The sequence below is a fragment of the Marmota flaviventris genome, chromosome 2 (assembly GCF_047511675.1).
Source record: "Marmota flaviventris isolate mMarFla1 chromosome 2, mMarFla1.hap1, whole genome shotgun sequence".
Lineage (NCBI taxonomy): Eukaryota > Metazoa > Chordata > Mammalia > Rodentia > Sciuridae > Marmota > Marmota flaviventris.
In genome coordinates, this window is record NC_092499.1 from 99,817,880 (window position 1) to 99,844,689 (window position 26,810).

The 26,810-nt window shown below is 36.3% G+C and overlaps 1 protein-coding gene across 4 annotated transcripts in view; it reads right to left on the minus strand.

Moving 5' to 3' along the window:
- The window catches only part of Myo5a (myosin VA), a 203,258-nt gene that overhangs the window by 129,468 nt on the left and 46,980 nt on the right, over positions 1 to 26,810 (minus strand). For all 4 annotated transcript variants that reach the window (XM_071608272.1, XM_071608271.1, XM_071608270.1 and 1 more), the window contains exons 2-3: positions 9,166 to 9,276; positions 2,009 to 2,180 (exon numbers count right to left, since the gene is read on the minus strand). In XM_071608272.1, coding sequence (XP_071464373.1) covers positions 2,009 to 2,180; positions 9,166 to 9,276 — 283 coding nt within the window. The remainder of the gene's footprint in view (positions 1 to 2,008; positions 2,181 to 9,165; positions 9,277 to 26,810) is intronic.

Consider the following 26,810-nt stretch of genomic DNA (forward strand, 5'->3'; position numbering starts at 1 on the left):
TAAAAAATTTGCTCACATTCTGTAGGCTCTCTATACCACAACTTTTGTCTCTCTGAATCATTATACATCGTCCTAACTGAAACACCATTAAAGAATTGGACTGGGTTTTTAAAAATAATATTATTAGGCTGGGGATTTAACTTAGAGGTAAAATGCTTGCCCAGCATGAATGAAGCCTTGGGTTCAATCCCTAGTATCAGGAAAAAAAAATTTTTAAGTGAAAATGTTTTAAGTACTCTAAATACTTCCTACTTCTAGAAATTTATCCAAACAAAATAGAGATTCATGTAAAGGTTTGTTTTTAAATATAGATGTTTATCATATTATTCATAATAGTAAAAATGGAAACAAAGAAAATATGTAATAAAAGTAAAGTAGTTGAACACATTCTATGACATCTACACGACTATTGGGCTACCACTGTAAATCACTTTTTTTTTTTTTTTTTTAGAAAGGCTACTTTTTTTTAAGGAGAGAGTGAGAGAGGGAGAGAGAGAGAGAGAATTTTTTTTAAACATTTATTTTTTTTTTTTTTTTAGTTTTTGGTGGACACAACATCTTTGTTTGTATGTGGTGCTGAGGATCGAACCCGGGCCGCACGCATGCCAGGCGAGCACGCTACCGCTTGAGCCACATCCCCAGCCCAAAATCACTTATTTTTGAAGACTATAAAATGTCATAGAAAAACATGACACAAAACTATACATGATTCCATCTTTATATCTGCTTATAGTCTTTCACAGGTACACAAAGAGAGGATTTAAGTTTAAAAAAATAAAGAATTTAAGTCAATGGAATACTGGCTATTTTTCACTGGTGAATTACATGCAATTGCTTTTCCTTTTTGATACTTTTCTGTATTTAATATTTTACAGTAGCTACATATATTACTTTAATGAAGTTATTCACTTAACAAATATTCTTTAGCTCCAACTATGTTTCAAGTCTTTTCTAAATGCGATTTTACAACAGAAAACAGAAAAAACAAATCTTTGTGCTCATGGAGCTTATAGTCTAGAAGGAAATTCAAATGACTAACAAAATAAGTAAGAAAAAATAGATACATCTATATATATGGTTTAGATAGTAGTAAGGAAAAAAGGAGAAAAATAATATAAGCAAGGAAGATAGCTGGGAGGGAAAAAAGCCTTATAATTTAGATAGGGTGGCCAGGGAAGGCTTCATTGAGAAAATAACATGTACCAAAGAAAAATAAAAATTGAAAAAAAGGAATATTCAGTCAATGCTGGAAAATAAAAAGGTTAACATCAAGGATCTAAAGGATGTACATTCTTTTAAGAAGAAAGGGTGGCTGCTCCTGTTCAAACACTGCATTGGGCACAGAAGGCAAAAAGACTCAGATGGAAATTCAGATCTGAGTCTCAGAGACAGAGAAAGTAAAAGAAAGCTGAGAGTTCAGTAGAGAAAATAGAAGATAAGAATAAAATGAAGAAAAAAAAAGAAAAGACAGATGGGGAGAAGGAAGGAAACAAAAAACATACACTCATGCATAAGCTTCATTTCTAAGAGAGAGAAAAAGCATATACTGCAATGAGCAGAGGCCTGGCATTCCAAGTAAGCAAGATTTACCATGAGTCAAATCAATCCTGCATTTCTCAGTAAATAAGAAAAAGTTACAATAAGCCTCTAACCTGCTCCAAATGTAAGTTCTTGAATATCTACTCTTCATATAGTTTTTAAGAAGTAAAAATAATATGAATTTGGCATTAAATCTGACATATGGCTTCTGTGAGGAGAGATGCAAAAGATGGGCCAAGTTCTTTTCATCTTGAGCAAAACTATATAATGTGACTTCACAAATGAATTTATTTTGTACAAAATGCGATTTAGCTAATAAATATTGGTAATCTTTTTATAACTCTGAAATAACTTTTGTCTTTAAGAGAAAATCTAACCACAGCCTGATTTCCCCATGCACAGTGCTTCCACTGCTGCATCTCTTAGAGGAAAGAGTTTATAGTCCACTCAAACAACAAAGCATACTTACCACAATATGTATAAATGAGTTTGGAATCAATAAAGCGGACTCTGAGATTATGGAGCACAGCAGGCTCATGAAGATAGCTGAGGGCAGTGAGGTCATTTTCACCAACAAGTATATCAGGGTTTCGTAGATGAGGCAGCTCCTTGGTCTTTGGATCTAGATGGTATTCCAAATCCTAAAAACGGAAGGTACAGCATCTGGATCAGTCATGGCAAGGAACAGGAAACAGGCCCATGCATTTTGCTTATTTCCTATTCCTGATTTGCTACTCGGCTATTAAATGTTTTTGTTTCCTGGGATCTTCCATTATCATAGAAACTGGTGGAAATGGCAAAAGCTTTTTTTTTTATTACTAAAATTTTTTGGTGATTTTTATTTTTTGGAGAAATCAGAACCTAGACCTTGTTTACCTAGAACTTTTTAATCATTAAATGAGCTTTCTTCCCTCACCTCTTTACTTATGAGAAGTGATAGACAATATAAGAGAGGTCAAGAGCTTGGCTTGAGGGTCAGATTGACCTGAGCTCAAACCCTAAGACTGGTATTTACTTTTTATGTGATTTTGTATATGTTATTTAACCTAAATCCATCATTTGTAAAACAGCATAACAGAACTGTGCCACACAAAGTTGTGGTAAAAATTAAAAGAGGCCATGCTTGGCATGTGGTATGTCCTTAGGGACTCCCAAACTCTGAGAAGTCCAAGAATCCCCTGAAACTATGCACAACACTTTGTGTATGTGTACAAATATGTACACATATATGCATGTATGTGAACTTTCCTGGGAAAGACAGTTCATACTTTTCATTAGATTTTTAATGAGGTGCCTGGGTCTAAACATTAAGTACAATACATTCTGAAGTCACAGGCATATGACTTTATGATAAAGACAACAAAAATGCAATTTAATTACAGAGTGGGACAAGCTAATTTTGTTAACACTGAAGATATATACAGAGGTCAAATATTCAAATCAGGCATGAATGGATTACAATAAAGGAGAGAAAAATTTATAATCTGTCTCTCAGCAATTCCCTTTTCCTGTTTATCAGGATATAATGTCCTTAATGGTACTTGCATCAACTCTGTCAGTACACAATTGCCTGTTCTCTGGCTGTTCTCAGTTGACTGCTTTTTACCTCTCAGTACATTCTCCTTTCTGCTCATCATCAATGTCTATCCCCAGATAACTTAAAAATATAGCATTAGATATGAATGACAGCAAGCCTTAGATGATAAGGGGAATATTTAGAAATGTCCAGAATCTTCATGGCTTAACTGGTTACAAAGTTCATCATGTAGCCAGATGACTATAAAATGGCAGAATAATCTTCTTAGTCTCCATTAGAGGATGGGGTTTTCATGTGGTCAGTGGGGGAAGAAGTTGGAATTGTGAAGACAGTAATATGGGAGGTGCTCATCTACAACATCTTTATAAAAATTTGCTCCTTGGAATTAGGTTTCAGATGGCTACAACCTGCTCCTCTAGAATCACTGAAAATTAGCAAATTTATGAACTTTTCTAATGTTGCAAAAACTATGTTTTCTTTATTTTAATCTAAAGTTTCTAAAAGGGGAATGATTCTTGGATAGTTGTGATGGTGGGGGGCGGTACTGAGGATTTAACCCAGGGGTACTTTACCACTAAGCTACATCCCAGCCCTTTTTAATTTATTTTTTATTTTTTATTTTGAGACAGGGTGTTTCTAAGTTACTTAGACCTCACTAAATTGCTAAAGCTGGCCTTGAACTTGGGATCCTCCTGCCTTAGCCTCCCAAGTTAATGAGATGATAGGTGTGTGCTATCATGCCCAGCTACTTGGTGAGATTTTATAATGTCTATTCTTCTTGCTTGTTTTCTTTTCTAAGAATTGCTTTTTAAAAAAATATTTTGTTTTAGTTGTAGTTGAACACAACACCTTTATTTTATTTTTATGTGGTGTTGAGGATCGAACCATGCAACCTGCACATGCTAGGTGAGCACTCTACCACCGAGCCACAACCCCAGCCCCAAGAATTGCTATTATTACATGCACATATCATTATATTTTTGGATTTTTAAAATTAAGAATTAGGTCTTGGGTTGTGGCTCAGTGAAAGAGCTTGCCTTGCATATATGAGGCACTGGGTTCAATCCTCAGAACCACATAAAATAAATAAACAAAATAAAGATATTGTGTCCATGTATAACTAAAAAAATATTTTTAAAAAAATTTTTTAATTAAGAATTAATAAAATTAAACATAGACACTATATTCTGCTAAATTTGTTTCTTACAGTGATGTGAATTACCAATTTTGAAATAACTTTACATGTATAACAAATGAGTAAATATATTATAGATAATGAAAACCAAAAAAAGAATTTACAAATAAGCTGAGGGAGAATAAAAGGATTAACCTTGCAGTGTTGAAGAAAAAGGGACTACTATGAAGTCATAGCTAAAATACCTATCTTTCTACCTATATCTATTATTATAGCTATATAGTGAGATATTGTCATACAAAAAAGAATAGATGAGTGTAGGGGCTGGGACTATAGTGCAGTAGTTGAGCACTGGCCTAGCATGTGAAGTACTAGTTTCGCTGTTTGGCACCATGTAAAAATAAATTTAAAAAACAAAGGTATTGTGTCCATCTACAACAAAAAAATATTTTAAAGAATAGATGGTGTACAAACATTAGTATTGTATGCATTTGATTTAATATCTATATCCATGTATATATCTATAAATACAATCCATAAATATATGTTTGTGGGCACATGGTCCATGCCTATAATCCCAGTTATTAGGGAGGATAAGGCAGAAGAATTGTAACTTGGAGGTAAGACTGGGCAACGTAGAAAGATCCTGTCTCAAAATAAAAAAAGACAGGCTGGGTGATGCAGATCTATAATCTCAGCTATTCAGGAGGCAAGAAGATTGTGAGTTTAAGGGCAGCTTGGGCATCTTAATAAAATCCTGTCTCAAAAAATAATAATAATAATAATAAAGGCTTGGGGGCTGAGGTTGTCTGGCACGTGTGAGGCACTGGGTTCAATTCTTAGCACCACATATATATATAAATAAATGATAAGGTCCATCAACAACATCTATACACACACACACACACACATAAATAAATAAATAAATAAAGGCTTGGGATATAGCTTAGTGGCTGAGCACTTACCCAGCATTTACAGAGTCCTGGGTTCAATCTCCAATCCAAAAAAAGAATAAAATTTAAAAAAAATTGAAAAGGGCTGGGAATGTAGCTCAGTGGTATTTACCTTCCTGAGTTTAATCAATAGTATGTATAGACATATGTATATATGTATATTCATATACACATCCTATCTCTGTCTGCCAAAAACTCTAGAAGCAGTGCTATTCCAATAGCAACGAGCATACCTAGTGCCCAGATCTTGGTTACTAAATATCATCCTCCAATACTAGGTATTTGGAGAAGAGAAAATACAAGATAATTTTTTATTATCTTTTATTTTATTTATTTTTGTGTGTAGTGCTAAGGATTGAACCCAGGGCCTCAAATATCTTTTAGTATGAGGAAATAAGAAAGTGATTTTAAAAAAACAGGATAAAGATATGTCAAAAAACAGAGGAACAAATCTAAGAGCGCCAACGAGGGAAACAATTCTAGTGATAAAATGAATGATAGTAGAAAATGATAAAATAAATACTCATTATCCCATAATGACATAAATAAGTGACTGAATCAGTATAGAAATGGGAAAGAAGAGATAACACTGCTGTACATAAGAATTCCAATTAACAAATGTATACGAAAATAAAGAAACGGATAATCACCATTAGAATACCACAGTTATACTTGCAAGACCGAGTAATGACCACTAAAATTAGTGGGCAAAGTTTAAGGAGAAACAGGATTTACGTGTGGCCTTCAACTATCTCCTGTAGAACAGTGGTATTCATTAATTATAAAGGGAAAAAAAAACTAACTTCATAGTAGACCATGGCAGACATCACCTTAACTAGATGAGCATGGTCAACATAGCCAGTAATAAGATATATTGACATCATAGACCCTTTGATATGATACACCGAGATCATATCACATCTATAGCATTCCTCGTGAAATTCAATAACCTTAATCAAATCATGAGGAAGCAGCATGATTGGGACATTCTATAAAGCACCTGGCAAGTACTCTTCAAAAGTGTCAAGGTTATGAAAGTCATGAAAGACTGAGGAACTATTTGAAACTGAAGGAAACTAAGGAGACATGACAATTAAAATGCAATGTGGGACCCAGGGTTAGGAAAAAAAAAAAAAAAGTCACTGGTAGCAAAACTGGTGAACTCCAAATAAAATCAGAAGGTCAGTAACAGTTTTATATCAATATTAGTGCCCTAGTTTTGATTATTCAGTACAGGTTATAAAAGGGGTTAGGAGGGCTGGGGATGTGGCTCAAGCGGTGGCGCGCTCGCCTGGCATGCATGTGGCCCAGGTTCGATCCTCAACACCACATACAAACAAAGATGTTGTGCCCGCCGAAAAACTAAAACAATAAATAAATATTAAAATTTTTTTAAAAAGGGGGGGTTAGGAGAAGTTGGGAAGCTATCTGTCTAGATGTATATCTTTAAATCATCTGCTTTTCCAGCTATCTGCATAATAGAATAAGCACTGTCTTAGAGTGAAAAAGTCTATGTTCAAATTCCATTTTAAGTCCCCAAAGCCAGTTTTTGACTGCTGACCTCAGGTAAAACTACTCAGTGTTTCTGAGCCTTGGCGTCCTTATTTATTTATTTATTTATTTATTTAACTTTTGTTTTATTTATTTTATTTTTTTAGGTGTAGATGGACACAACACAATGCCTTTATTTTTATGTGGTGCTGAGGATCGAACCCGGGTCCTGCGCGTGCTAGGCGAGCGCTCTACCTCTGAGCCACAATCCCAGCCCCATTCCTTATTTATAATAGTCATAATATCACCTACTAATCCACAGGAGTTGCTGAGAAAATTAAGTTGAGAGACTGTAGCCCAAAGTGGCTAATACTGTACCTAACACAAAGTAGATGACTAATACATATTCAATAAGCTAATTCCTTAATTTGACATTCAAGGTTTTCCTAATCTGGCCTAATTCTTCCCTGTCTTCTTCCCAACTAGTCTCCTTGCCTCAGATTTATTTTCTTGAAATTCATCCTCCATGTGGTCATCAATGAGTCCCTAAAACACAAACCAGGCACCATTCTTTTTAGAAACACTATAATCATTCCCCATACCAAATCAATGAAATTCAAGAGTTTTATAGGAAGAACACTGGGTGCATGTGATCTGGTTTTCACTCTCATGCTTCTGCTGGTCCTGTACTCTCACTTCACATCCCATCAACACAGAACTTGGATGGTTCCCCAAACACTCCATTACTATGCATGCCTCCTAGCCTTTGAACATGCTTTTCCAGGTCCCTAAACACAACACCCAATGTCTACTTGTTCTTCTGACAGTGTCTCTCTGACCCCTCATCCTCACCAGCCCTCTGTCTACTCATTACTCTGATATACTTTTATTTCCAATTTGTTTTGTTATATCATGTTTATCTTCCTCACTGATAAGGATGTCAAAGATCACAACTTCTGCCACCTCTTAACATGGTATATAGTGACAGGTACCTTAATATGTATTTTTAGAACCAGAAAACATACCTTTCTACATCTCTACTCCAACTGACCTGTTGCATTCACTATCTCTACAACACATTCCAACACTCAGAGGATCTACTCTTTTCTATATTAATCCAAACTCTGTCTAGATTTTAAACAAGATGGGATGATGCATGCTTGTAGTTCTGGCTACAAAGGAGGCTGAGGCAGGAGGATACCTTGAGCCCAGGAGTTTGAGGCCGACCTGGGCCACACAGAAAGATCCTGTCTTAAAAAAAACAACAAAATATGCACATTCAAACTCTATCTAGTTTGTGGGACTTGGGGATAGCCCAGTGGTAGAGCACTTACCTAGCATGAATGAGGCTACCTAGTAGAGCATTTACCTAGCATGAATGCTGGGTTTGATCCCCAGCACCATCAAAGAAAGGAACAAAGGAAGAAAGAAAAGAAAAAAATTCAATCCAGCTTTTAAGACCCTGTTGCCTATCAAAATCCTTCCTCCTCCAAGAAGCCTCCTCCAATGTCACAGCCCATAATAATATTTCCTCCTACTGGGATCCTCAATTCCTTACTATTTTTATAGTACAACAGAGTGGCCATTAGCACAGATCATGAAGGCAAATTTCCTGCATTCACATCAGAGCCTCATTTCTTAATACCTCTATAACCCTGAGTAAGTCACTTACACAATTTGAGCCTTGATTTCCTCATTTGTAAAATGAGAATAACAATAGCCCTACCTCATGGAGTTGTTGTTAAGATTAAATGAACTAGAACATAGTTAGAACCACACCTGGCACATGATTATTCAATACAAGTTAACCATTAAGATAGTTTTATTCATTTGGCAGTTAATCATGTATTATTCTCTTGACATCTTTAGAACTGCAGTACAACACTATTCTTCATTTTCTAATTATTTAACTTTTCCACTTATTTATATCCAGTTTCCCTCACTAGACTACAAGTTTTAGGAAATTAATGTGACAAATGCTTTTAAGCAAGTGACACATCCTGTAAAAATATCATAGAGAGATTAAAATGGTAGAACTCAGATGAATTCATTCACAAAATGAATAAAGACAGTGCAGAGACACAATTGAATTTAAGCTTTTCTGAGCAAATATTTCTCAAATGATCAGTTGTAGTAAACATCAAATCTTAATTAAACTGGCACCTTAAGCAATGTTATCTTAGTTAATATGAAATAATTTTAATGTTAATCTAAACAAAATACAATTAAATAATATCTTTGGGAAGATTAGATATAAATCTAAACCTGATAATCATAATAAACTCACAGGCAAAGCAATGAATTTTAAAAATATCTGCTATTTTCACCAACCTATGTCATTGTGATAAATCTATTAGGATAAAAAAATTGAGTTTGTCATTTTTACCAAGTTAGTAAGTAAGTAAAAAAATATTTAACTTCCAATTAAGATCAGCAAGTCACAGTAAACTCACACTTTTGAACTCCCTTCACTGCAGGCAATGACAACAATTGAAAGTAAAGACTCTTACCTTTCCTTCCTCAAGGTGAAGCAGGAGGACTTTATCTCCAGGCTTATAATCTTTGAGCAGCTCTGCTGACTTCCAAACTTCCTCAGGATCAGGTATCCAAACCCTAGCAAACTAGAAGAAAAAAAAATGCTTATATTAGCAAGTCAATCACTTTATTTATTTATTTATTTTAAAGAGAGAGTGAGAGGGAGAGAGAGAGAGAGAGAGAATTTTTAATATTTTATTTTTTAGTTATCGGCAGACACAACATCTCTGTTTGTATGTGGTGCTGAGGATTGAACCCGGGCCACACGCATGCCAGGTGAGCGCGCTACCGCTTGAGCCACATCCCCGGCCCAAGTCAATTACTTTATAATAATATACAAAGCATAATAATTATTTATAATTAAATAATTTATGAAAAAAGGAATCATATCCAATATAAATCTTTTTAAATTAGTAAACAAAAAGTTTATCGGCCTCAGTAGCACCACCAACCCCAAATTGTGTAAAAACTTATGTTCTGAAAAAGTAGGTAAAATTAAAGCTTGACTTTGTTTTATCTAGTAAATACCTTCTGAAATGTAATTTTAGGCAAAAAATTATATACAAAACTTCTTTTCAAAACTCTGGTGCCATGGCTCTGCCAGTTTCAGTAGCACAGCCATATTTTTATCAGTGTATATACACTTTGAATTTTTTATTGTGGTTTTCATCCTGTGCTTTGCAAAGCCCTGATGATTGCTCAGATATCCTTCAGGTGCCATTATGGTAGGGAGAAGGGTGAGATTGTGGCTTGGAACCACATTATGTTTTACATACTGAGCATCTGCAATTTTCTTTGAAGAAAGAGTTCTGTTGCTAATAAAACCCTTTTGACAAAAAGATGATTGTTTAGAATTTTGCCCTCATGACTTTTTAAAAAAGCTTGTGAAGTGGTAAAAATGGTAAGTTTGGCCAGAAATACAATTTGGCTCATGTAGCCTCGATCCCATGAAAAAGGCACACTAATCATCAGGGGTTCCTAAGATAGCAAATCTGCAGCCTCAAATAGATACTATCTGGACTTAAGCCAGATGATTACATGATCAATTTTAAGAAAAAGAACAAAATATATTAACGGATATGAATTTTTCAATCACCATATTGAAGAAGCATTTCATGGTTGCTTAGACACTCCAGGAATAAATCTCCCTTTAATACATATGTCTATTAAACCCTAATGCTGATTTTCACAAACAGATGGTGTATGAGAGAAGGACACACTGGATTTCATTGGCAAAGGGAAGATGTAATCATGGCTGACACAGGTTAGACTAAAGCTGATCTCTGGCCTATACTATAGTCTCATTTCATATAAGTTCACTTCTAGACTTCATTTTTAATAATGACTAGGATGATAATTTACTTGGAACTTCAAGATTAAGAAACCTTTGGATTAAGTATATATATTACATATAAGGCTATTTCCTGATGAACTGTAATGTGATGGATAGTCTAAGTATGGAGCCCAAAGAAGTTCTGGAAGCTTATAACAAGGCTATTCCTAATTAAAAGAGAAACTTACATATTTAGTGATGAAATTAAAGAGAGGGAAAAGAAAGTGGGTGAACAAAAGTAAAGGAAAATCTGAGAATCCAGAGAATTTAAATTAAATGGCCCTGTAAGAAAAACACTTGAGCATGCCACCATACAGGATATTACATTAAACTCAATACTGACAAGGATTTTCAAGTCTTCCTACTGGGAAGCTTCTGTGGTATAGTGCAGTAGTTTCCAAATTACTATAATCCCATGACTAACAAAAATTTTTTTAAAAAGATCTTTGAGGACTAGCTGGGTACAGTGACACATTCCTGTAAAACCAGCTGTTTGGGAGACTGAGGCAGGAGGATTCCAAGTTTGAGGCCAGACTTGGCAGTTTAGTAGGACAGTCTCAAAATAAAATAAAAGGCTGAGGGGTATAGCTGGGAGAGCACTTGCCTAGCATGTATAAGGTCTTGGGTTCAATTCCTAGTATATACACACATACACACACAGAGGACTGACATAGGGCTATCAAATTTTATTGTGTCAAGTAAGATTACAAAACCAGTAAGTGTTAATGAAGACAGGCTAAGGCCCTTACCCTCTCCAGAGGCAAGGTTTTTAAGTAGAAATCTACAATCTAGTATCATCATCATTTTATAAAATAAAGAACATTTTAACATTAAAACAGTAGGAAAAGTAGACATTAGAGTAGCATACAAATTCCATGCCATGTTCTAGATGGGCCTTTAAGATCTGTTATTTCCTTACCTACTTCATCTTTAAGCTGGAGCCACTGGCCCTTATTTTAGTGCTTTAGGAACACAGGTTTATTCGTGTTCCCAGAGCCTTTCCCTTTGTCTGCAATGTACTTCTCCTAAATCTTATGCATATCTTGTTATGGTTTGGATATAAGGTGCCCCTCAAAAGACTCCATGTTCCTGCAGGAATAACCTCAAGAGGTAAAATGGATTGGTCATGAGAGTCATAATCTAATCAGTCTATCCTAGTTGAATGATCTAACTGGATGGTAACTGTTAATGGGGAGTGACAAAAGGAGGCATGTCACTGGAGGTGTGCCTTGGAAGGGTTCATCTTCCCTATGACCCCTTCCCTACTTCCCTCTTTCTGCTTCCTGCCACAACGAACAACAAAGCAACAGCAACAAAGCAACATTTCTCTACTACACCCCTTTTGCCATGATGTTTGGCCTCACCTTGGGCCCAGAGGAACACAGGAGTCAGCCCACTGTGGACTATACCTAGGAAACAGAGAGCCAAAATAAACTTTTCTTCCTCTAAGTCGTTCTTCTTCTCCAAGTTGAGATTTTGGTCACAGTGATAAAACCTAACACATGCCTCCTTCTTATTTTTCAGATTTTAGTTCAAATGTAAACCTTGTCAGAGAGGCCTTCCCCAGATCTTTCTAAATTTATCCCAAACACCTCTATCATTTTATATTTTGTTTTCTTCAGAGGTCTTACAACTATCTGAAATTACTTACTGTTATGTTATTGTTTATTTATCTCTCTTTCTTCATTAGAACATAAGCTCTGTGTCTATGTTGTTCAATACTACATCCAGTACTTAGAACAGAATTTGAGACACAGCTAGTGCTTAGTATTCGTTGGAAGAAACTAAGAGTAAAAGGCATCTTCTTCACTTTTATGTAAGTAGTATGGTAAAAAACTGACCCAATTGCTTTATTTTTCTTGTATTTTTAAAGAATTATAAAATTTTTTAATTTGAAGTTTACAAAGAAAGAATACTAAAGTAGATAGGTTGTATTCTACCATATTGACCTTGGCCTTTATTTCAGGCAACTGTAAAATAAAGATGACAGCAGTGCTCTTCTCAGGAGTTACAAATTTAGAAACTCTGAGAAAAGCATGAAATAATATATAAGTACAGGATGGGACTGTTACTGAATTTTTTTCCATGGGAATCAATTCCTAATGTCATACATTAAATGTGTTACTAAAAATTTGTTTTATAACCTTTCCTTCAGGTACACAGTCCATAAACTGAGCAATATTTGTACATATTACTAAAATCTTATTCATTCAATAAACATTCCTAAGTATTTACTGCTCCTATTCTTACTTTATAAAGTCAGTAATTTTTTAAAACTTTTCTGGAAGAACTTACTAGTTCCAGAAAATATATGACATTAAAAAATCATGAAATGACCTACTATAATGACTGATGAAAACATAAGAAAGCAAAATGTGACCACCAAGTGACTTTCAAGAAGAGTGACTGACCTGTGCCTAAATTAGAGGAGACTTTAAATTTAGACAGAAGTGTCTTTGTGTTCTGTGTTAGCAAGAAGTCCTAGGTAGGATTTCCACAGTTTTTGCATTAAGGAAGTACTGGATTTCCAAGAATAAGGTGTTAAAAAGACTTAGGAGAGCTAGCAAAGCCTTACATACACCAGAGGCAACATAAACACCAAACACTATCTTGATAACAAGTTTTATCTTATCTCTGTCTCTTGGGAAAGTATCTAAGGAGAAATAGGCTAGAAACAAGACCATTGTTTCCACTGCCTCTTTGTGGTTCTTTTCCATCTTAACCCATGAGGTCAGTGACAACTATCGCATAATTAGGTCATTTGGGGGTCTATGTCTTAGGTGAAAAGGCAGAGGGAGATCTTAACCTCAACTGCTCCTCCCACTTCCTCTGTAACTTCCAACTCTATTTCTCATTCTTTCTCCAGGCCCCAAAATAAATACACATGGCAGTCCTAGGGGAGGAGTAGGATGAAACTTGTCACATCCATTGTATGCACTATGAGAAAGAAGACAAGGGCCCTAGACCACATTAGAAAGCTAGAAAAGGGACATGGCGATGAGGCAGGAATCAGAAACAGCATGGACACTTGCCCACTAAGTCTGCCAAGGAGCTTCCTGATGAAACAGAAGCATTTAGGAAAAGAAAACACTGGCCAAATCCAAAGATAGTGGACACAGACCCCCTCAACAGGATAAGGGAAAAGTCCCTTTTGTGTAACTCAACTGTCTTAATTACCCAGTGAAGGTTTTCTTGCAGTGTTCTCCATTTGCCTCATATTACTTATACTCCTCTCCACACATACTACTCTAGAATTAGTCTCTCACTATTTTGTGACAGTCCCTCAAATATTTCACACATGATTCCGCAGACCTTATTTATCTACCTCCCACATTAGACTATCGACTCCTTCAAAGTCATCCTGGGTCCCCTCTATGGTTGGCCAAGTTCTTTGCCCACAGTTTATGGGTAGCACATACATGTTGATTTTAAGACCAAGACAGGGTAAGGAAAGGAAAAGAGATGAGAAAGCTGGGATGAAAGGCAACAAAGGCAAACTATGCAGGCTTAGCTGAGGATTTTTCCTGAAGTTGCTCCAGGGTTTAAGACCACAAAGTGTGGTTGAGAGAGGACATGAGTCAAAAACTTAGAGAGATTCATGAAGTAGTATGTAAAGAAAGTAAACAGTGATGCAGGAACTGATGGGAAAAGGGAAAAAAAGGTTTGGGATTTGAGATACATATATGATTAAGGACAAAAACCAAAACAAGGGCTGGGGATGTGGCTCAAGCGGTAGCGTGCTCGCCTGGCATGCGTGCGGCCCGGGTTCGATCCTCAGCACCACATACAAAAAGATGTTGTGTCCGCCGAAAACTAAAAAAAAAATTCTCTCTCTCTCTCTCTCTCTCTCTCTCTCTCTCTCTCTTAAAAAAACAAATGAAAACATTGTAGGAGATGATGAAATAAGAAAAAAGCTTAAAATAGATACAATTCAAATATAACAAAATATGAATCACTTGATTAAAATGAAACAACAAATTAACCAACCACTCAGTCAGAAATGAGAGTAAAACAAAATAGAAGGGCTAAATTCTAATAAGTTAAAATTGGAGAAAATAATGCTGGCACAGATTTAAGTTGCATAAGAGCTTGCAAGTAAAATACATGTCATCTATCTTCCCACAATACAATTTAATGAGGCCTACCAATCAGTGGTGAAGCAATTCTGACAAAGCCTGATGGATGAGCACTGGAAAGGCAGGTTCAGGGAGCATAGTTGCCTGGGACGCACCAGAGAGGGCTACAAATAGGGCCAGCTTACTCTCAGACCATCTCAGGGGTTATGCCCCTCCCTGCACACTTAAGGAGGCACCAGTCATCTTTCATTTTGTGTCCTTACACAATGACAATACTCAAGAGGTCCTCAATTAATGTAGTTGACTCACTGGAAGTTTTTCTAACTCTCATTTTTTCAGTCAAGAAACCGTGAGGTATACACACCAAAAGCAGTTGTTTCTGATGCCTCAAACACTTTGGGAACAAAACTGACAGTACTAAGAGGGAACTGACCAGCCCTTAAATCACAAAGAATCAGACCCATGTAATTCTATCTTCTCCCCTAAATTCCTATATACTTTATTTGCTTTTCATATACTATGTGTGCGCTTCCATCTGAGCTTCCTTAAATCATGAACTGTTGAGTCGCTCATAATCTGCCCTCATTCAATCTGCCCTCATTCACAATCCCATTATGAGTGTTTGCAAAAAATTAATCCTGTATGTACCAACTTGAACAAGGCTTCTATAAAAACTAAGTGTCCCTCTGGGCTATGAACTAAAGCAAGAGGAAACCTGAATCATCATCAACACCCCTTCCACTGAAACCTGATGTTAACATTGATACTGCATATGATTACTAAGTAATTCATATAATCCTTACAGCATGTTTTTGGTGTAAAATATTCAGGAACTACCACTCTAAAAACATAATTGGCTTTCCAGAGTAAAGGAAACAAAAATTATTAAAGAAATTAGAAAAATCTAAAAAGTTGTCAACCTTAGTTATTGTAAATTTTTAAAATTTATTATGAGATCCCCTCCAGATATGAGAACATGAGAGTATGTTTGTGTATAATGAACTTTCCATATGCCCACCACTTAGGTTCAGAAATCAAACACTACTAATAAAACTGAAACCCTTGATAAAATATTCTCTTAACATTTCATCCCCCCTCCCATCATTTTTATTCAATACTAGTATTCTCCAGTCATGTCAAATTTGGGGTGCTGTACCCTGAATAAGCAGTGCTGCCTCATACTATTATGCTTTTGCTTTAGTTATTTCCTCCATATGGAACACTATCCCTTCCCTTTTGAGCAAATAGAATCCTTTTTATCCTGTGTTTAAATGCCACCCTTTCTAAGAAGCCCTTCCTTACTCCCATCACTTGTCACTCCATTCTCAATATCTCTATCACCTCTTACAATCTTCTGCTAGAATCCTTATACCACTATCTGATGACTTTGGGTGTTCATCACCAGAGACTAAGAGCTACTTGAGAGGAGGGCGATGTCTTTCTTTGCCTTTGTCTCTATGGCACTTAACACAGGACTTGCCCACAGTAACTTTTCAATGAACTTTCGTCATATGTACATTTTGGGCCTTTATGTTCTTGAACATTACTCTATAAAACAAGGGAGGTTAAAAGAATTACTGGTCTTTCCCAATCCTTCCCAAATCTTCTGAAAGGATCTGTAATTTCCAGAAGTAGAGAAAGATGCACTAAGTGCTAGATGTTGAGTTATATAGGAAATGTTGGTACGACTGAAGGAAAAAGAGCCAGGCCTGTAGGAAACAAAACTAATGAAACATCCCTTCCCCCCTCCCCCACAAAAACCACACCTCTATCCTTTCATAATTCAAGTGTATAGAGTGGAAACCTCCAGAACAGTGATTCAGTCCCACCCCTAACTGATCACAAATTACTCAGAAGGCAGAGAAATGTCACTACCCCCCTCCGCCAGCAATCTCTCCAGGAGCAAGGGAATAACAGATGGGAAATCCAAAAGGTCTAAACAAAATGAGGGGGTCACACAAAAGTGGGAGGGAGAACAAGTGTTAGTGGGTATAGAATACATGGTGCATTCTGGGTAGGGCTATAAGTGAGAGCAAAAGTATACTATGCATAAACTTCCCAGAATTGTTGATGAACTAAATCATAATCAACACTGGATTTATCACAGGTTCATAAGGAATGAGAACTAGCATTTCTTGAGCATCTTCTGTGTGTCAGCAGAGGCCCAGGTATTTTACACGTAAGATTTCATTCAAATCATCACAAGAACTCCATTACCTCATTTTAATAGATATTGAAGTTTAGACCTTACACAGGTAGAAAAGGAGTTGAAACATGTCTACTCTAAAAAGCCATGTTTTTTCTACTCAACACTTCCCCCTTGTTTGAACAGTATATTTCACTATAAAGAAACTCCTCCCTTCCACTCTACAATTGCTCCTCTTGGTATCACAAGGAAAATGGCTATTAAACAGGTCCACATCATTGGACAAACCATAAGAATGTCCTATCTAACAATGTGTCGAAATCATACCAATGGCCTGGCATCCACCCTGCAGTATTTCAACTGGCTAAAAGTACAGAATAAGGATTTACCAAAAACAATGTTATGGAATAACAGCAAGAAACTCTCTGAGGATGCTAAGGATACTAATAATTGGATGATTCCTGATTCCTGAACTCTCTAAATGATTACAATAAGGGGGCTGATTCTAGATTTTTGGTAACCAGAAGTTACCTTGCAAGTAGTATGAAATGTGCATGGTTTAAAAGTGAAACAAGTTTGCCAGTCATGGTGGTGCACACCTGTAATCCCAGTGTTCTAGTTTTAGATTTGTGATGTCTCCCAAAACCACATGTGTGAGACTATGCAAGAAAGTTTGAGATTAAATGATTGAGTTATGAGAGCCTAAGCCTAATCAGTGAATTATCTCACTGATATGGATTAACTGGGTTGTAACTGTAGGCAGGTAGGGTATGGCTGGAAGAAAGTCACTGGAGGCATGCCTTTAGGATTTATATTTTTATACCTGGTGAGCAGAGCATATCCTCCCCTCTACTCCCCTCCCCTCTCCTCTCCTCCCCTACCCTCCCTCTTTCCTTGTTGCCATGTCCTGAGTAGCTTTCCTCTTCCATGTCCTTCCACTGTGATGTTCTGCCTCACTTTGGTCCCAGAGCTAAAGAGTTGGCTGACCACGGACTGACTGAACCTCTGAAACAGTGAGTTCCAAATAAACTTTTCCTCCTATACATTATTCTTGTCAGGTCTTTTGGTCACAGCAATGCACAAGCTAACATATTCAGTGACTGGGAAGGCTGAGGCAAGAGGATTGCAAATTTGAGGTCAGCCCCCAAAACTTAGTGAGACCCTGTCTCAAAATAAGAAGGATGTAGCTCAATGGTAAAACATTCCTGGGTTCAATCTCCAGTACTGAAAAAAAAAAAAATAAAAAGTACATAAGTAAATAAATAAAAGTGAATCAAGTTCAAGTCAACTTCCAATAGGCACTGAAATTATTTTAAATTTGTGAAGAAAATATTTCAATTAATGAATGTTTTATCACATTAAGATAGAAAAAAATTAGATAAATTTTATTTTTCTAGAATTTTACTGTGAGACAATAGAGCTTTGGAATTAATATTTTTAGACATGAGTTCTTTAATATTTCTATAAAGATTATTTTTGGAACTAAGTCTCACTTTATAAGAAAAGCATTGGGGCTGGGATTGTGGTTTAGCAGTAGAGCACTTGCTTAGCATATGTAAGGCACTGGGTTAAATCTTCAGCACTGCATATGAGTAAATAAAAATTTAAAAAAAAAAAAGGGAAAAACAGCATTAATGTGAACATTTTAAAAATTTACTATTTCCATCTGCAATTAGCTAGTGGTATTTGAATATAAATTCCAAATTTCTAAATAAATAAAATAATCAAAGGTACAACAGAATTACCAAAAAAAAGAAACCATATTGATCATGTTTATCACAGGGCTTTATTTAATCAGAATGCATAAACTTTCCTTAATTTTTGCAATATGGTTTATAATTATCATTAAAGAAGTCCATCATTCACCAAAAAGTCTGAAAGAGGCTAAATAACAACCCAAAGTCACTCCGCTAATAAATGACAGAAGCAGGATTCAAACCCAAGATGATCTCTGACTTCAAAATTGTTAAGATATTTAAGAAAAAGTTAAAAAAAAAAATCCCAATGAGTCATTTTCTACTGACTGAGACCTAGGCTCTCCAATTAAGCAAACCAACTCACACTTTCCTACCATTTTCAACACTTGTTGCTAACTTAGGGAAAAATATATACAATGCTGATCATGTTAAATATGCACAGCTCTCAATACATAGATGTCTTCCTCCCACTTAGAATATCTACCACCTGATAAATGAGTTAGATATAAAAGAAATCATGGGTAATTTTTTAAAAACATAGAATACATTAACATGTTATATTTGAAAGAATCATGGAATTAAACATTAAATAAAACATACATTATATGAGGCAACATAGATAAGATGCTCAAAGCAGTGCCTGGCAAATAATAGGCAGGCACCAGTATGTAGTTCACTTCTGTACATAGCAGGTTGTGTTGGTTCCCAGCTTTTGGAACAGACATTTCTAGGCTAAGATCACAGTCTGCTATAAGTTGGAGCATATTACATGTCTTTCATGACCTGACTCCCTGCTAGCTTCTCCAGTCTCATCTTTAACCTCTTCTGACCTTCCACTCAACCCTCTAACAACTTCAAAGAGCAATTGTTTCCTCCATACCTGTCTCATTTACTCATGTGGTCTCCAAACACAGCAAACTTTTTGCCTATGTGTCCTTCATGGTCTTTTTTTTTTTTTTTTTGGCAGCCTACTGGGAACACTCTAAGACTGGCTTCTGAGACACCCCATTCTCACGGTTCCTATCTGCTTCTCAAAATCACTTCTTTTTAAAAATAATCAAGAATATGAAGAAAGAGCCTATAGAATAGGAGAGAAATCTTTGCCAGTTGCTCCTCTGACAGGGATTAATATCCAGAATATATATATTCTGAAGGCTAAAAACATAAGAAAAAACAAATAACCTAATAATTAAATGGGCAAAAACTAAACAGACATTTCTCAAAAGAAGAAACAGATGGCTAACAAATATATAAAACAATTTTCAACATCTCTGACAATCAGGGAAATGCATATCAAAACTACAATAAGATTTCATCTTATTTCTGTCAGAATGGCAGTTATTAATAACACAAATAGTAAATGCTGGCAAGAATGTGGGAAGAAAGGTACTCATATACCTAGGTGTTGTACTAACTGGCAGACCAACCACTCTAGAAAGCAATACGGAGGTTACTCAAAAACCTAGAAATGGGGGGTTGGGGATGTGGCTCAACCAGTAGCGCGCTTGCCTAGCATGCGTGCGGCCCGGGTTCAATCCTCAACACCACATACAAACAAAGATGTTGTGTCCGCCGAAAACTAAAATAAATAAATAAGTATTTAAAAAAAAAAAAAAACCTAGAAATGGAACCACTATATGACCCAACTATTCTACTCCAGGTATTTATCCAAAAGAACTAAAATCAGCATGTTATAGTGATTCAGCCATTTCAATATTTACAGTAGAACAATTCACAATAGTCAATTATGGAATCAGTCCAGATGACCATCAATAGATGAATGGATCAAGAAAATGTGGTATATGTATACAATGGAATTTTACTGAGCCTTAATGAAGAATAAAATTATGGCATTTGCTGGTCTATGAATGGAAATAGAGAACATTGTGCTAAGTGAAATAAGCCAGACTCATAAAATCAAGGGTTGAATGTTTTTTCTCATATGTGGAAGTTGGAGCAAAATAAGAGAAAGAGGGTGGTGGGGGATTAGATATCATAAATATATAAATATAAGTGGAGGAGAAGAAGGAGATGGAGAGGGAAGGAGGAGGGACAGGAAAAGGGAGGAAATACATATATATATATATATATATATATATATATATATATATATATATATATATATATGAAGTACCAATAAAAAACAAACAAGTGAAAGGAAAATCAATTGGTAGAGGAAGGAGAATAGGGGGAAGGGGAAAAGGAGGGAAAGAGTGGGAAAGGGGATTGAGATCAAATTCCATGCACGCATGATTTTGTCAAAATGAACCCAACTACTATATATAATGCTCTAATTTTTTAATTTAATTTTTAAAAAAATCACTCCTTTTCAGTTTCCTGTGCTAGTTCTGACATCTCTATGTTCTCTCTTCTCTTCTAATGTGGTATTAAGAACTCAAGCTGTAAGACCAAACTGTCTGGGGTTTGTTTCTTACTAATTTTTCTGTGGCTTTTCTGCACCTCAACTCTATAATGAGAGTTATCATTAGGATTAAATAGAACAGTGCTTAGACATAGAGGGCAATAAATGATAATTATTCTTATTAATATTATTATGAAGATTAGATAGCACTGTTGTTATTTTTACATTTATAATATATCTGACCCACCCTCATTAGTCAAAATGCCAACCCTTGCCAAATTTCTATCTCTAGCCCAAATATTTCTACAGAACTACAGACCCACATAACTGCCGACGATCTCTATGCAGATGTCTCATAGGCATCTTAAATTTAAAAAGCCCAAACAAAACTCTTCTCCCATCTCCTTTTAACTATGTCCTTTTCTGTAGCATCGTTATCTTAGTAATAAGACAGGAACCTCTACCCAACAAGTTAGTTCCCCTTGGGAGAAACTAGTTAGTTTCCCTTAGAAACTAGTGATGCTTAGTACTACCCTCTCCTCTACCCCTGTATCAAATCCATCAGTAAATCCTACCAGCAATGTTTAGCTAGATTTAGTTCCCACCCCATCTCCACGCTACCACCCAAACCTTACCTATACTCACTCTAGTGCTAAAAATAGCTATCACGCTTTCCTTCCTGACTCTCTATACAGCAGATGCATTGATCTTTTCAAATAGGAAAATCGGATAATGTCTTACCCTTACTTAAAAACCCTTTATAAGGGCTGGGGTTGTGGCTTAGCAGTAGAGTGCTCGCTCGCCTCTCACATACGAGGCCCTGGGTTTGATCCTCAACACCACATAAAAATAAATAAAATACAGGTATTGTGTCCAACTACAGCTAAAAAATAAATATTAAAAAACCCTAAACCCTTTATAACTTGGTATAAAACATTTGTATAACCCCCTAGAGCTCTGCATTATTTGGCAACTGCCTTTATAAGGCTGCTGCTGCTTCTTTTTTTTCTACTAGGGATTGAACCCAAGGGCCCTTTATCACTGAGTTACATCCTCAGTCCTTTTTTATTGTGGGATAGGGTCTCACTCAGTTACTGAGGCTGGCCTCCAACTTGCAATCCTCTGCTCAGTCCCCAACTCAGTGGGATTACAGGTGAGCACCACTGTGCCTTTCCATGCAGAAGGTCTTGAACCAGGCTCATCTCATGATATTCCCCACTACCCAGTGCTTAGCCCCCTCTCTGCCCAACCAAGGATCATCTATACTGATTTTCCCTTAGCTATTTGAACAACCCATGCTACCTTAAGCTTCAAAACTATCTCTTGCTCAACTGAATTCAAGTATTCTTCACATTTTAATCTTGAATATCTGTTACTTGGAAAGCCTTTCCCTGACCTTTGCATCTAAATTAAGTGACCTCCCCACTCCTTGCCATTATATTTTCTCATATAACCCTGTACTTTTTCTTTACTATAAAAACCACGAAAATAGGAATTATATCTGCTTTGCTCAAAACTAATGCCCAGGGGCTGGGGAAGTAGTTCAGAGGTAAGGTACTTTCCTAGCATGCATGAGGCTCTGGTTTGGTCCCCAGCACCACCCCTTACACACACACACACACACACAAAAAAAAAAAAAAAAAAACCAGAAACAACAGATACCCAGGGCTCAACACAGAATCCGATCTTAGTAGGTCCCAAATAATTACCTATTGAATCAAGGGATGTCCTAGTCATCAAATCAGACATCATCAATCAAAAGACACATTTCCAATGTGCAAAAATAATGTGAATCTGAGACTTGAGTCAATACAACATATCACTATGGTACACATTGTTCCTAACCTCATCTCTGACTCTATTTTATGTCTTTGAGGATTTGTTTTCTTCCCTTCTACTCTTTAAATGTTTAAGATAACCTGTGTGGGCTGGGATTGTGGCTCTCAGGTAGAGTGCTCGCCTAGCATGGGCAGGGCCCTGGGTTCAATCCTCAGCACCACATAAAAATAAATGAATGGAATAAAGGTATTGTGTCGAACTACAACTAAAAAAACAAATATTAAAAAAAAAAAAAAGATAGTGTCCTGTGGGAGGTCGCCACGCCATGTGACCAGCATTTTCCTTTCCTGATCTGTGAGGCTCTGCGGTCACTTTGCGTGATCTGGCCACATCAAAGTGGCCGTAGACGATGGCCCTGATCTTGAAAGTCATAAAAATTTTGCCAAATGTGTCTTCTTGAGTGGGCGTGCCTTCCTACATCCCCAGAGATCGAGTTACCTTACATGTCCTTATAACCCTGTCCCTCTTGACCTTATTTGGATGGAAATTTCTAGAGAATCAAGAGTCCCCCCCCCCCCCAATAAAAGACCACTCCTGAGAGTGCTAGCTCTCTCTCTCTCTTGCCAGCCTCTGGTGACATTTCTCACTCTCCCATTTGGGAAGCTTGAGGCTGAGGGCAGAGGAGCCATTCTGGGGCTTGAATTAAAGGTAAATTGTGTGTCTTAGGAAATTCACTTGAGCGACCCTAGTTTAGCTGCCTGCACTGGTCGGGGGCGGCAGTGTCCTTTCTTTAAAACGGAAGAATTTTTAAAATAAAGCAAGCCATATTTAAAACTCAGTGAAGTGATATACCTCCAGAAAGCCTTCCTTGACCAACAAGTAGGGCCTCCTGCTTATAGTTTCTAAATCATCTGGTTTTTATCCCTATCTATGTAATTGCCATATTCTATTGATTTTTACTTTTAATTTTTTGTAGTTGTAGATGGACAGCAAGTCTTTATTTTATTTGTTTGTGGTAGTAAGGATCGAACCCAGTGCCTCACACATGCTAGGCAAGCGTTCTGCCCCAGCCCCTCTACTGATGTTATCTTTCTGTCTCTCCAACTAGACTATGATCTACCTGTGAACAAGATCTGTGGTTTATCCATTGGCATTACCCCCATACCTGGCCCAATACTTAGTAGAGTAAATGTTCTAGAGATGTTGATTGAGTAAATAAACAATTGATGGACAAGCCCTGTGGAGCCAAACTGATTTGATGTGTGAAGGAATACCATAGTGAAACAAAATTAGTCAGAAGAGAATTTAAAATAATTTAATTATCTATCAACTACAAGTATGAATTAAAAACAGCATCCCAGTCAGCCAGGCTGAATAACACAAAGCTGGCAAGCCCAAATGAAACAACATTTCATAATAGGAGGATTTCTGAAAGATGGTGAACAGAATATGTTAATATAAAGAGCCTCCAGGTTAGAAAAACTTATTTATATCTTATATACTGATTAGCCCTCTTCACATAGCTTGGGTAGACTTTTGATCAACAGAATCCCCAGAAAAAAAAAAAAAAACTGTTTGAACAAAACCCACAATTTCTACTCTATAGATTAATATTTTTAAATGTATGTATAAGAAGTTAGACTAATAACATAAGATTGCAATCTTCTTATGATATACTGAAAGCCCAACTAGATGTACACTAAGTCCCCAAAAGGCTCCCAGTCACACTAAAGACTGAGGAGAACCACAGAAGTGATGTTAGACCCAATCCAGTTTCTTGACACATACGCACCTTGATCATGGTTACAGTTACTAGAAAACTAAGAATCAGAAATAGATATTAAGGCTATAAAATTATGACTTGGAAATTCCCAAACATGTGAAAAGACCAAAAGTACACTCTGCTTCCCTCAACTGTGACAGCCCTTAGGGGTTAAATGGTATGACTAAATTGATAGGGAAGATCATCTGAATTAGGTGATCAGGGGTTCTCAATAGGACTGAGAAGAACTGACAGGACAATGGGGATCATAACAGAAAAATCAGAATTGATTGCAGTCTATTTTAGGTTGTAAAAATTTCATAGTTCATGAACTAAGGACATTTATTCTTGAGCAAGAGTTAACACCAATTATAAATGCTGAGAGAGTATTTTGAAAGAGAAATGCAGCAAAAACAAGCAGAAGTTCTAAAAGAACTTGTGCCTCAGCCTTTTCTCCAATCAAGCAGCATCCTACAGTGACTTGACCACACCTCTCCTGCTGCTTAAAATGGATTTCTCCGGGCTGGGGATGTGGCTTAAGCGGTAGAGTGCTTGCCTGGCATGCGTGCGGCCCAGGTTCAATCCTCAGCACCACATAAAAACAAAGATGTTGTGTCCGCTAATAACTAAAAAATAAATATTAAAAAAAAAAGAATGGACTTAGGTTTCATTCATAAAATATACATTTAAAATGGATTTCTCTGGAAGTAAGAATTTCATTCTAACAACTGAGGAAAAATATTATTTACTTTAACCCCTATACTAGCTTTTCAGTTAAAAGAATCATTCATGAGTTTATGTATTTTTAAGATGTATAAAACTAAAATTTTTAAATATTAAAAAATTGTCACATAGAATTGCTTTTATTTTTCACCATTATAAAACCTTTAAGAGAGTTATTTTCCCTGTACTCATTTTTTCCTAATTTTCTTAGACAGTTATTTAAGCTTATGTTATAGATATTTTCACTGGTACTTTAGTGCTTCATACAAAATTGGCTCTCTTTTTGCTAACTAGGTCTACAGTCCTGATAAAAGCTACTCTAAATTTATTTTCAATCTCTGAGATAATTGGCTATCACTGCATAATAAGTACTTCCTTTTACTTGACCTGTAATTATTTCTTTGAAGCTTCAAAAGATGCCCTCAAGTTTACTTATATAGTGAATAAGTCCATATTGCCCTCTCCAGGCTCTTCATATCCTTCTAAGCTTCCATCAGATAAAAAGTTCAGTCTTCCCAGACAGAAGAGTCTAACTTTTTAGAAGAGTACCTCATATCCTTTTATTCCTTCTAACTTATTTCTTTTTAAATTCTCTGAATCTCAATTTTCTTATAAAACAAAGTTGCTTAGAAAGCATAGACTATTCAAAGTTAAGAATGTGGGCTCTGGAGTTAGTCAGAGCCAGTGGCTCTAATACTTTTCCCACTGTATGAGTGTGAACAAATTACCCAACTTCCTTCCTCAAAGTTCTCATTCATGCAGCTGGTTAATATATACCTTACAAAGTTTTTACACAGATTAATGAGATGAAGTTTAAATACCAATATATTATGTCATCACTTACCCCATACTAAAGCTAGATTTAAGAACCTCATTATGGTTAATTTGAATTCTTTCACTACATTCTACGAGGAACTGTGATTTGGCCTCACCCACAGGTTTAATATTACCTCATTGGGATTTTTCTCCTTTTATCTGAGCTCCAGTGGTACCAGTCTTCTATTGTGCCTAGAAAACCCCAAACTCTATAACTTCAAAGTCATTGATATGCCCTCTGCCTAGAACATGCTCCTCTCATGCCCCAAATCTTATTAAGGCTAGTTCCTTTTTACTCTTCAGGTCTTAGATTAGATGTGTCCCTCTGGAAAAATCCTCCCTGCCTACCCTACAGATTGTTTACTTGGGATTATCATATGTCTCCATAGCTGGTCTGAAAGTCCAAGAGGGTGGAGAACATACCAACTCCAAAACCTAGAAAAGTATCTGGTAAGTAGTAGATACTCAATTAATATATATGTAATACAAGTATTTAGCAAATGTTTAGCTCAAAGAAAAAAACAGATGAGGACCAGGAAGTGAATGACCTCATATGCTATGGTAGGAACTTGGCCTTTATACAACATTAGATAAGGAGTCAAAGGCTTTTAAAGCAGGGTGATGAATGACCAGATATTTCTAATACTCAATTCCATCAGCAATCTTTTCATCATAGTCAAAAAGTACGTTTTGTACAACTTCTGATCTTGATTAGTTGTTCTCTCTCGAGTTATTTGTATACAACTGTCATATTTTGCCTGTAGACATCTAATATACCTATATCTAATATACATATAGTTGCTTCCAAAATGTCATTCATATGAGGCAAATGACATTGCAGTTGAGGCACTAGGAATCAGCTTTATCTAAGTAAAAGGGCCAAGAGGGAAGTTCAGCTGGTATTGCCTAATTAATGATGGAATGGA